Genomic DNA, 11,511 nt, shown 5'->3' with positions numbered 1-11,511 from the left:
CCTGAGGCAGAGCAGGCGAGCCCAGGATCCGCGGGCAGCCGCTGCCCCTGCGTTCTGCCCTAGGCCCACCCTAGGCCCAAGCAAAGCAAGGCAGACACGGATGGGTTGGGGTTGTCATTTATTGTTTCAAGGTCACAGTCAATTCACCATCCCCACCAGCAGGGGAGGCAGGTGCCCTGGGAGGAGGGTCAGGTTGGGCGGCAGTGAGCCACTAGGCTCAGGGCCCGGGAAGGTGCACTCCTTCTGTCTACCTTTGGGGGCCACTGAGGCTTTGGAAATGGCTCTGCCCCACCTGACCCCTGAGAACAGGGCTGGGGGCCCCTCATGGTTCCTGCCTGTGGGGAGGGCCAGGCCTTCATCCAGACTGTGGGGCAGATAGGCAGCACCACTGGGAGCTGGTTCCACATCTTGAGGTTCTGGGGCCAGTGAAAGACCTGACAAGAAAAGACAAAGGGACCCAGGTGAGGAGAGGCGGTGCCAACCCAGATCTGTCTCCCGCAGATCCGAGTGCACCCTGGGCCGGGCGGCAGAGACCCGCCTCCTCGCCCACCTTGCTGTCTGCTGGGTGGGGCTCGGGCTCGTGGAGCTAGAGCTCGTCGTGCTCGCTGTCTGCAGGTGGTTCAGGGGGTGGCTCTGGGCAGGCGGCAGGTGTCGTCAGCTCCATGAGGTACTCGCACCGACTGGGCTCCGTGGTGCTGGTCACCACAGTCTCCTTCCCACACAGCAGGCGCACCTGGGGAGGGTGGGCAGGCGGGTGGGCGCTCAGGTGGGCTCAGCCAGGTGTGGGTCCCCCACCCGGCCTCCCGCCCTGTCCCCCGCCCACTGACCGTGGTGGAACGGTTGGGGCCCTGCCAGCAGCCAGTGCCCTGTTCGTACTTCATGGCACTAAACTTGTCATGTTCAGGGCCGGCCCAGGAGCCCCAGGTGCTGTAGGAGAAAGGGGTGGTGAGGGGGGCCGACGGGGGGATTGGGAGTACCAAGGAGATGGGGGCCAGCCTATACCCACTCACCCGAGGTTGGTGGGGGAGCCGCCAAGCTTGGGTTTCTGTGAGACAAGCTTGAAGGGACAGAGCCGGTAGACGTACCTGTTGTAGGACAGGGCTGGTGGGTGGGGTGCACACCAGCCCCTCAAAACTACATAAACTGCCCCTAAGGCTGCTGCCCTCACTCCCCTGTGACCTTGCTCAGGCTCAGAGCCTCCAAGTACACCTGCCCGCCCACCCTTGGGGCCGGGGAAGCGGGAGAACGCACTCATTGGTGGTAAGCTCGTAGCACTGGCTGTACAGGTAAGCAAACTCGCCGTTGGGGCCGAAGTCAAAGGAAATCTCCTGTTCCAGGTTCCTGCAAGGGAAGACCGAGTGGTGAGGAGCAGCCTAGCCTGCACAGACTGACTTAGGACAATGCTGGAAGGCCTCATGATTGATGAAGGGCCACCTGGGGGCTGGGCTCCAGCTCCCTGCCGCCTGGGGACCCTCCCCGCAGGCGCCACTGCTGAACCTTGGCAGCAGCGTTGCCTTAACAACTCCCTGTTACCACTGCCTCTGGGGAGCCCGGCTGCGTGGCAGGTGGAGACTCCGCCCTGCTGTGGCCATACCTGATGGACTCCTCCATGTCCCTCAAGGACCGTTCGGCCTCCTCAAACTTGTTGCGAGCCTCCTGGGCAGCTGGTGGGGCAAAGTGGGGGACAAAGTCAGAGTTACCCCTATACACATCCAGAAAGAAGGGGAAGGAGGTCCCAGGCTCATCTGCTCCGTTCCTCCCAGGACCTCGCCACAGAAGGCCCTGTGGGTGTCGCCAGCCACAGACCCCACCTCGCTGCCCAGGCTCTTGGCTCCAAAGGGATCAGGGCCCGGGCCCTGTGGCACCACTCGCTCCCTGCCCGTGAGGGCGGCACAAACAAGCAGCAGTCAGCGAGGAGCCGGAAGGGCCCACGGGGCTGGTGGGGGTGGTGCCAGCCTGCACAGGCCCAGACGCCCACTCCAGGACGCCCCCAGCCCCCCTGGCTTACTGGGGAAGCAGGGAAGGCTGGTTCTCGGGCGCCGACAGGGGAAGGCATGAGCAGGGTTCCTTCCCTCCCAGGCCCCACAGCGAGCACTTACCATCAATGAAGGCCTGCGTCTGCTCATCATAGGGTGGCATTTTGTCCTCCTTGGTGGTGCTGCCAGGCTGGGGGGGTGTGAGTGGGGGCGGGGCCTCCTGGGGAAACGACAAAGTCAGCAAAGGGCCCTGCCCCCAGTCGAAAACCCTCTTCTCCCCCACACACACCCTGGGTTGTTCCCCCTGCACCTGGAAATCCTCCTCCTCCTCTTCCTCTTCCTCCTCTGTTTCCCCTTCTTCCTCTTCCTCCTCCACAGGCTGTGAGGGTTGGGGCACTGGGGGCTGCTCCTCCTTGGACTCAGTCAGGTCAGGCACAGAAGGCACTGGCGGGCTGGTGGGCAGCACCTGGAGCAGGGAGCAGCGTGCTCGGTGCTTCGGACTGGGGGTCCGCCTTCCGCCCACATGGGCAGCCTCAGTGCCTCCACCCCTTCCTTCTAAGGGGCCTGGAGGGAGGGGCAGACAGCTGGGAGGGGCTGGGGTGGCCCAGCTGGCCAAGATGGCCTGGTGCCAGAACTGGAGGCAGTTCCTCTGTGAGGCAGGGGGTTGCGGGGAAGAGTGAGGACTGCATCCCCGCCCCTCCACCACTGACCTCAGACTGGTACTTGTCCCTGATGGCAGCCCAGACACGGTCACGGAAGGAGGCAGCATCCATCTGCGTGTCTCCCCCGAGCAGCGTCTGTGTGCATATGTTGGGGTGGTGTCAAGACAGGGGCCTCCAGGTGTCCCTCCTGTACCCCAGCCACGGGTAAAGGGGAGCCTCAGGTCACAGCGCCAGGGGTGGGCAAGATGACAGCCAAGGCCGTGCCTGGGCCAGGAAGAATGAGGCACAGCAGCCAGAAGGGGGCAGCACAGGCCAGCAGAAAAGAGGAATCCCGCCCCAGTGGGATGGGGGTGCCATCTGGAGAGACCAGGGACAGTGGGAAGGAGACAAGGAAGAGCAAGAGCACCAGAAAGCATCAGGTCCTCAGAGGAAAAGGCAGAGGCAGAGGAGGGATGGGGAGGGACCCAGGAGGGGACAGTGATGGACAGACTGAAGAGGAGCAGGGTCCGGACTGTGCAGAGCCAAGTGCACAAACATGAGAAGTGCAAATTGGGTATAAACACTCGTGGGAGCTAGTGGGGGTGCTTGAGTGGGGAACCTGGCTCTGCCCCGACCAGACACCCTGTGGCACCTGCACAACCCCACCAGGTTCTAAAGGGCAGGGACAAGTGACAGTGGGCAACTGCCCTCCTGGCTCACTCAGGTGAGGCCAGGTGCCCCAGCAGCCCTGGCCTGGGGCCAGCGGGGAGCTTTCCATGGGAGTGTCCCAGAGCCAGCCTGTCCCGGCCCCCTGGCCCCGAGTCTTCCCAGGGCAGTCCCCTCTCGGAGTCCGAGGCCAAGGGGCAGCACGGGGTACCTGGGCTTCCCCTTCGGACAGCGCCCCGTCCCCATCTGTGTCCAGCTCCGGGTGGGTCTGCAGCTCAGCCACTGACACCCTGCAGGGGCGCAGGTGGAGATCGACACAGGGGTGAGCAGAGGGGAGGTGGGAGGTGAGCTCTAGGGTTGGGGCCCCTTCCAGCCCTCAACCCTGGGAAGAACAGGTACTGGCTACAACCCAGTCCCCTGCCTCCTGTCCCTTCCTTAAGTCTCCACAACACTGAATGGGCTCAGAGGAGGGACAGAGACAGGGGTGGGACTGGGAGACACCTGGATTCCATGTCCCCCAAGACCCTGTGCTCCTGAGCCATCAGCAGCATCCATTTCCTTCCACTCCCAGAACCCCACACTCCCAAGGGGCCCTCTGCCTGGTGCCCTCCACCCAGAGGAGCCCGTACCCACAGCGGCCCGGGAACCACATCCTGGTCCCCACTCATCGGAACTGCCAACCGAGGAACGGCCCACCCTGCCCATTCTGCTCCCTTGGTCCTTGTGAAAGCCCCTGCTCCTGACCACTGAGGTGCCTGCCCAACCTCCTGGCTCCCGACAGCCCACCCTCCGCTGAGCGGTTTGCCTGGGGTCAGCCAGCAGGTGTAGCGGCAGCGGCACTGCTGGGATTCTGCCTCTGACCACAGGGCAGGCTTGGAAAGAGCAATGGGGTCCCTCGTCCCCTCACTCAGCTCCTGGGGAGGTGGGTTTCCCTCATCTCCTCGACAATCACCGGCCTGTTCTAGATCCATTTTACACACGAGTAGAGGCTCATTCAGAGAGTCAGGGACCAGCCCAGGCCCCAGAGCAAGGAGGTAGGAAGCAAGGACTCTGGTTTCCAAAGGCAGGTGGGAGAGGGGGACCCCAGGCCCGGGCAGGGAGGGCAGCCTGGGCACACTCACACCCCGTCCGTGTTGTCATCCAGTTCCTGGAAGGCGCTGGCCGCCAGCTCCTGCTCCCGCTGGGCCTTGGAGGCAGCCTGCTGCTCTGTGGAGGGGCCACTCTGTCACCCTCCACCCTGCCCGCCAGTTCCCCCCACCCTGAAACCTGCCCCCCACCAACACTGTGCGCTGGGCCCTGTGATGGGCAGTGGGGCCCTGAGTCAGGCCACTGTTGAGAACAGCCCTGGGACTTTGATCTGAACAAGTGAGGGCAGGCAGAGACCACAAGAGGGGTGGGCGGGGGCCCATGCCTTAGCTTTGCTACGTCTGGGAGGCCCGAGCACCCCACCAGGCTCACTGTCCAACATGAAGGAGGCTGGACTTGTGCGTGGGAACCAAAGGCAGCCAGAGGTCAGGGTCCCAGCCCAGAAGAGGCACCAGGGTCTTGCGCCCACTGAGCAGGAGGAGTGTGGGCTGCTAGGAAAACAAAATCATGGAGCAGTGGCTTCCATGAAGAAGGCAAAGAGAAAGTTCACACTTAAGAAACAGGAAATCCAGGCCTCAGAAACCAGGACAAAGAGTAAAGGAAGCCAGGTTCAATCAGAACAAAAACAGAGAAAGAGACAAACCAGCTTCACAGCATTTGAAGGGGAGGCTAAGTGTGGGGACAGCTGTCTGGGCAGCAGGGGTCTGAGTGAATCTAAGTAGACGGAAGGTGTCAGCCAAAGAAGACCATCCAGGAAGAGGAGATAACTGAAGGCCTGGGGTCTCCAAGGCCTTCAGTTATGTGTGTGGGGGGTGGAGGCAGGGAGTGGGGGAGGGAAACAGCCTGCACTGAGAGAAGGGAGGGGGTCCCTGCAGGTCCCTCCACCCAAGGAGCCACTGGGACTCCACAGGGAGCCCCTCTGTGTAATCAGCTCCTCCCTGGCTGCCATTCCTCCTGCGCTCAGAATCCTCTATGGCTCCACTCTCACCTGGGGCAAAAGCTCAAGTCCTCCCCATGGTCCCTAACACCCTGCATGGCCTGCCCTGCAGTCCCTACCCTTGTCTCTCCTCCACTGTCCTCTCTCCCTCGCTCCAGCCACACGGCCACCTGCTGCTCCCTCTGCAGGCAGGGGCTCCCCCCATCACGTTCAGTGCTGTGCTGCTGGCACCTGGGGTGTGCCTGGCACACAGCGTCCAGTCAGCAAACACTGGTTGGATAAACTACTGAATTGTTGATTATAAGAAATCAGGGCAGACGGAGGGAAGGAAGGCAGTAGATGCCCAGAGATGGAACTGGGGCCGCACAGGTCCTGGTTAACAGCCATAGAAACAGCTGGAGCCACAACGTCCAAATCCTTACAGCAATGCTTTGTCCTTGAACTAGTCTGGAGTAGAGGGCTCCTGTCCCACCTCCCCCTTCTATCCTGCTGCCATAGTGTGTTCCCTACGGAGCAGACTGAGAACGAAGACCAAGGTTTCCAAGTTCCCATAACGGTGGCACAACCAGCGAACAGTGAGGAAATGCTGAGCACAGCACAGAAAATCATCTTAAAACCAACCAAGGCAGGCCTGACTGGCGTGGCTCAGTGGGTTGAGTGTTGTCCTGCAAAGCAAAAGGGTCGCTGGTTTGATTCCTAGTCAGGGTACATGCCTGGGTTATGGCCCGTTCCTGGCCAGGGTGCGTGCAAGAGGCAACCGACTGATATTTCTCACACACATCAGTGTTTCTCTTCCTATTTCTCCCTCCCTCCCTATTTCCCCCTCTCAAAATAAATGGAAAAAAATATTTTAAAAAACCAACAACAAAAAACCAAAAACCAAAACCCCCCAAGGCAGTAGGAACTCCCAGGGCAAAGAAAGGGACACCTGGGAAGGTGAGAGCTGCAGAGGCTGATTTTGATTTTGTCTTAAGGGGTTTGCCAATCCTGGCAAACCTGATGTCTGTTTTGATGAGAGCTTGTGGGGCCAAGGAGACAAAAATCAAAGTCCAAGACTGGGGGCATAAGAGCACACCCCCTCCCCCCAAGTAACTACATTGTGACCCCACGGGGCTACCTCCTCGAGGGGAGAGACGCCCAGCCTGCGCTCTGATCTCAGCTCCGACCTGAATTTGGATTTGGGGATCTCTGAATGTTAGTATTCCACAAGGCTGGCAGAAGGAAAAGCCCTTCCTATCTAGAGAAGTACCTCTCATACTAGGCTGCAAATCATCCCCGTAATGACTGCCAAATACAATGACCAACACAAAGTCAAAGACAACTAGGCACGCAGGGAACTGAGGCACCCTGATCAAAGAAGTCAGCAGACAAAACAAACAGATGATGAGCAAGTCTCCTGGGCCCGGACTCCTCTGGGCCACGAGCCAAGGGCAAGTCATGGCCACCTTGCAACATACCTTCCCACAGCTTCTGGTGCCGGTCTTTGGCCTCTTTCTCTGGCTTCTCGGCCTCCTCCTTTACTATCCGCAGCACCTCCACCTGGTCCTCCAGGGACTTCTTTCCGGCCTGTAGCTCAGTGAGCTTTTGCTGGGTGGGCAGAAGGCAAGCAACCAACTCTCCTTCTGTTCTGCCTTCTTCCTCATGCACTGCCACCCCCCTGCCTCTACTCCACAGAGCACCCGCAGGATTTTTCCAAAACTCGCACCTCCCTGGGTCCCCCACCGCCACCCTGCAGCCCACTGAAGAGAAACCCAAACACCTTAATGTGGTCCCAGGGCCCCCTGTGACCCTGCTACCTCTCCAGCTCCACCTGCCCCACTGCTATTGTAAACTCTAGGACCCAGCTGCCCTAACAATATTTGGACGCCCTAACGCTCTCTGACCCCAGTTCTTTCTGTCTAGAACACCCTGCCTGGCCATCTCTGAATTACTCTATAGGTTTCAGCTTCAAGGCCTCCTCCCCCAGAAAGTCTTCCCACTTCTTGCCCCCAAGACTAGCAGGAGAAGGAGAGGAACCAAGCAAGAGTCTCCTCTATGCCAAGACACCCTAGGCATCATTTTCTATCTGTCTCTCCTACCAGGCAATGTACCCTTGAGGCAGTTCCTCGTGTGCTTCCAGCCTCACGCCCAGGACATGGCACATCCTAGGCCTCTGTGGATATTTCAGAAAAGGAATGTTTGTGCTGGGCAGGCTCCAGCCTAGGAATGGGGTCCTAAGCTGTAGGGTCTTAGCCCGAGCACCCACAGGATCACTTTCCTCCCAAGAACGTGCATGACACCTCAGACCAGCCTGCTGCTAGGATCTTCCCAACTCCCTAGAAGGGCAAAGGTCACTTGGAGACACCCCCACCACTAGCTCCCCCACTAGCCCCTGAACTCAGGAAGGAACTCACTGCCCCGTGAATTTGGGAGGGACCTTACTAGCCAGGCCATGAAGATGGTAGAGAAAGACCTGGAACCTTCCCTGGGCTGAGAAACTGAGCTAGAACCCTTGCTCGGTGGGTGGAGCAGAAGCCCAGGAGCAACGTTGAGGACTATGACCCATCAAATAGCCAGGGGCATGATAGGCAGGGGAGGGAGACACACACCGGGGGAGTCACCCTCCTGCGGCTCCCGAAGCACCCACCCTATTGAACTAACTCAGCTGCTGCAACCAACATGATCCTGAGTCCTCCCCTGGTCACACAGTCATCAGCCCCATTTACAGATGACTGAACCACACACCTGGGACGCAGGGCGGCGTCCCTCCTGTTCTAGAAGGCAGCAGAGCCCCCCCAAGCCTACTTCAGCCTGCTACCCAACGCACCGATCAACACTGTGCTGACCATTTGGTAACGGCTTACCCATTGACTACACACCAAGTAGACAAATGAGTAAACCAAGGCGCAGGCAGTAACTGGCCCTAGGACACCACTTGTAGGGAGATGTCAACCTCATCCGGCCTTGCCCGCCCATGCCTTTGGACCACAGGGCCCAGAATGTCCTGTGTCAGCCCCACGGGGCTACTCACCTGCTTCTCCTCCCGGGCCTTCTTCCAGTCCTCAATAAGGATCTTCTTCAGGCGGAACCCCTCACGGGTAACCTCTGCCATCTGCTGCAACGTCTCTCTCTCCTTGCGGCCCTTCTCTCTGGGGTGAGGGGACACACAGGCACCGTCGGGAGGCATTTAGGGCCCATCAGATCTGCCTCTTCCAAAAGGGTTCAACCCCACCTGCTGCCCCCACATTGGGAAAAATAAGAGCAAACCCTCCTCCTCTACCATGCAGGCTGCGAAGAGAGATGGGAAGAGAGATGTGGGCAATTCGCCCACCCTCTGGGTCAGGAGTGGGACTAGGGAGTGCTGAGATATGAAGCTGGAAATTGGCTCCCAGGAGAGCAAGGAGAGGGAAGCACAGAAGTCACAGACTCCTGGACAGTCTGGCTGGTAAGTGTGTTGTGCATAATCAGTCCTATACTTAAATGAAGGATCTCCAGGCCTGGCTAGTGTGGCTCAGTGGATTGAGTGCTGGCCTGAGAACCAAAGGGTCACTGGTTTGATTCCTAGTCAGGGCACATGCCTGGGCTGTGAGCCAAGTCCCCAGTTGGGGGCGCATAACAGGCAACCACACATTGGTATTTCTCCCTTCTCATTCTCTCCCTTCCCCTCTAAAAATAAATAAAGTCTTCTAAAAAATAAATAAATGAATGAAAGATCTTCAATCAGGACAGTTTACATAAATATCAGGACTTTTGGTTTTGTTGAAAAATGCATCAGGCCCTGTCACCTGGTGTCAACTGAACAGGAATCAAGGGCAGCTATCCCTATGATCCCACAAACCCTTTCACTCCCTAATGCCTTATACTTAGCCTGGTTCTGCTGTTTAGATTACCTGCCTGTGGGCATTTCAGTTTTCAGGTCCTGCTCCACAGTGCAGCAATTAAAAGCATGGAGTCTCAAGTTAGACGGAGTCCCAGCTCTGCTATCTCCTAGCTACGTGACCCTGAGGAAGTCATTCTTTTTAAACTCAAGCTTCCTTAACTGTTGAACGCACAAATGATTGCACCTGCTTCCTGGCCAGAGGGAAAACTGATGGTGGAGCCTTCACAAGGCACCTGGCACAGAGTGAGCGCTCCCTACTCAAAAGCAGAAAAGAGAGGCGGCCTGATTCACCAGGCAGGGTAAGGCAAGGTCCTGAAGGGTAGGTGGAACCCACGTACTTGCAAGTGTTCTCACAGACGATCCCACTATTGTACTCATCGGTCCCATCGCAGCAGTCTGGGGGCAGAGGCAGGGGCACCATCAGACCCAACAGCGTCTCCTTCTTCCACCCACCACCTCTTTCCCCAAATCCAATGGGATCTCATTTACCACACACTCCATCGTTGACCCATTTGGAGAATATATACAAGGGCTTGTAACCAGTATTGGTGCAGTGAAAGCTGCCATTAGGACAGGCGGCTGTGCCTGTGGGAAGAAAAGAAAAGGGTTTTCAGAGTGTGCTCAGGGCCTTACCCATCACATCCACCCAGACAGAATCCCCAACACACATGCACAGAGAACACAAGACAAGCAGAACAACCACTGCTGAGTAAGGGAAAGAGACAGCTGCACACTCAGGGCCTGAAACAAAACTCTCCAGTGCTCCCTTCTTGACCCTCCTCCAGAAGAGTGCCACTAACTCCTCCCTCCCCCACCTTCACCTGTTTGCCCTTAGTCCCCACCTTCTCTTCCATCTCAGGACACTTACATGAGCTGGGCTCTCCATTAGCAGCACCCTTCAAGATGCAGCTGAGACTGCACCTCCTGATCCCCAGGCTGGGTGGGGGCCTCTCTCCTCACCAAATGCACGACCACTCACTTCTGTGCCTGCTTTCCCCACTCAATCAACAGGGAGCAGGACTGGGTCTGTCTTAGTTACCACGAAGGACCTGGCATTCACCAGGTGCTCAATAAATGTATGATGAATGAATGAACACATAAAAACTCACCTGGCTCATCCGAGCCATCCTTGCAGTCACAGTAGTCATCATTGACCTGATCAAAAGGGATGGTGGCCGAACCATCCAGGCAAGTGAAAGGCTTGGACTCATCGTAGAAATGATGGTCTGGGGAGGTGGGCAAGAGAATCAGCCCAAGGCAGGAAGAAGCTGTCTCAACCTAATGGCACCTCTGCTTCCACCCACTGGCTAAGGGCTGCCACCTTCCCTACCCAGAGTCAGGGAAACTGAGGCCAGAGACTGTAAATACCTAGCCGAGGAACTAAACTAGACCCCTTCTACACCCCACGCCCCCACATCCAGAGGCAGACTCACTGGTAAGAGGGACGCCCCGAGGCCGCTTGACCTCCACGGCCCAGCACACGGGAAACAGCAGCAGCAACAGTAACATTTTGCCAGATGATCGGAGGCCGGAAACTGGTTCTGTGGAGGAAGCAGGCGACGGGAAGATGCGCTGTGCCCCAACGCTGCAAGAAAGAGGCAGCTGGTCAGTGGCAGAGGGCTACTTCCAGCCAAAGGAAAGCGCCTCTTCCCCCAGCCAATTGGATTCCTCCATCGCTTCCGGGCAAAGGAGAGTCATAGGTGTATATATCGGAAGATATTTCTCAAGCCCTGTCCAGTGGAAGGGTCTCACTTTGCTCATATCAATGGTGGGGATCTCAAAACCTCCGCTCCCCATGTATGGGGAGGGGTGGTGGTGGTAAACTATCCAATTCCCGCCAATACGACGAACCGGATAACAGCCTCCCCCTCTCCCGACGCACATCCTCAAGACTACCCCAAAAGAAAATTGGGATGCCCTCCCGCCCGCTAATTCACCACCTACACGAGGCAAGGGCAAAGGTCAATAGCCACCGCGCCCCCCTAACCCAGCAGCCAACTGTTCTTCCGGCAGAAAAAAGGCGGAAGTATTCGTTATTTCCGGCACACGCTGGACACCAAAACGGCAGCTTAGGGACGCCATGTTGAGAGTGGCCAATGGTGTGCCGGAACCTAAACGGCCATCTTGGCTAGGACTCTGAAGCCTTAAGAGGAAATATTTCTGAAGGTTCGCGCTTAATGGCGGCGCAAGGTGCCTCCATCTTGGGAGTGGCGGGTTCTACGGTTGCGACAGAAAGTTCCTGAAAAATGCTTGCGAACACCAGGTGGATTTGGGGTGGGAGGAGGGAAAAACAAGGCGGGGGGGGGGGGGGGAGATTAACACGTGACTCCAAAGTTGGCGCGACCT

General features: G+C 58.0%; 1 protein-coding gene across 1 annotated transcript; it reads right to left on the bottom strand.

The window, feature by feature from the left end:
- Positions 1 to 101: 101 nt before the first annotated feature.
- PRKCSH (protein kinase C substrate 80K-H) lies at positions 102 to 11,192 on the bottom strand. Its single transcript, XM_037131364.2, has 18 exons — positions 11,110 to 11,192; positions 10,599 to 10,750; positions 10,275 to 10,391; positions 9,655 to 9,750; positions 9,504 to 9,561; positions 8,317 to 8,434; positions 6,764 to 6,893; positions 4,405 to 4,489; positions 3,495 to 3,573; positions 2,687 to 2,773; positions 2,287 to 2,442; positions 2,100 to 2,196; positions 1,595 to 1,664; positions 1,252 to 1,341; positions 1,011 to 1,085; positions 828 to 927; positions 551 to 733; positions 102 to 434 (listed from the first exon to the last, which is right to left on the bottom strand). Exons 2-17 carry the CDS (start codon positions 10,672 to 10,674, stop codon positions 587 to 589), a joined length of 1,581 nt encoding a protein of 526 aa, XP_036987259.2. The 5' UTR covers positions 10,675 to 10,750; positions 11,110 to 11,192; the 3' UTR covers positions 102 to 434; positions 551 to 586.
- Positions 11,193 to 11,511: the final 319 nt, after the last annotated feature.

Source organism: Artibeus jamaicensis, unplaced genomic scaffold, assembly GCF_021234435.1.
Source record: "Artibeus jamaicensis isolate MK-2021 breed Jamaican fruit bat unplaced genomic scaffold, CSHL_Jam_final scaffold_537, whole genome shotgun sequence".
Classification (NCBI taxonomy): domain Eukaryota; kingdom Metazoa; phylum Chordata; class Mammalia; order Chiroptera; family Phyllostomidae; genus Artibeus; species Artibeus jamaicensis.
The sequence above is the reverse complement of the archived record's forward strand: the minus strand, read 5'-3'. Positions and strand labels throughout refer to the sequence as shown.

Excerpts from the sequence above, each read along its gene's own strand:
- PRKCSH (XM_037131364.2), bottom strand. The coding sequence starts at position 10,674 with ATGTTACTGTTGCTGCTGCTGTTTCCCGTGTGCTGGGCCGTGGAGGTC. Across the intron at positions 2,774-3,494 it reads TGTCCGAAGGGGAAGCCCAG|ACGCTGCTCGGGGGAGACAC; the intron begins GTACCCCGTGCT and ends ATATGCACACAG. Across the intron at positions 734-827 it reads GCCCCAACCGTTCCACCACG|GTGCGCCTGCTGTGTGGGAA; the intron begins GTCAGTGGGCGG and ends CACCCTCCCCAG.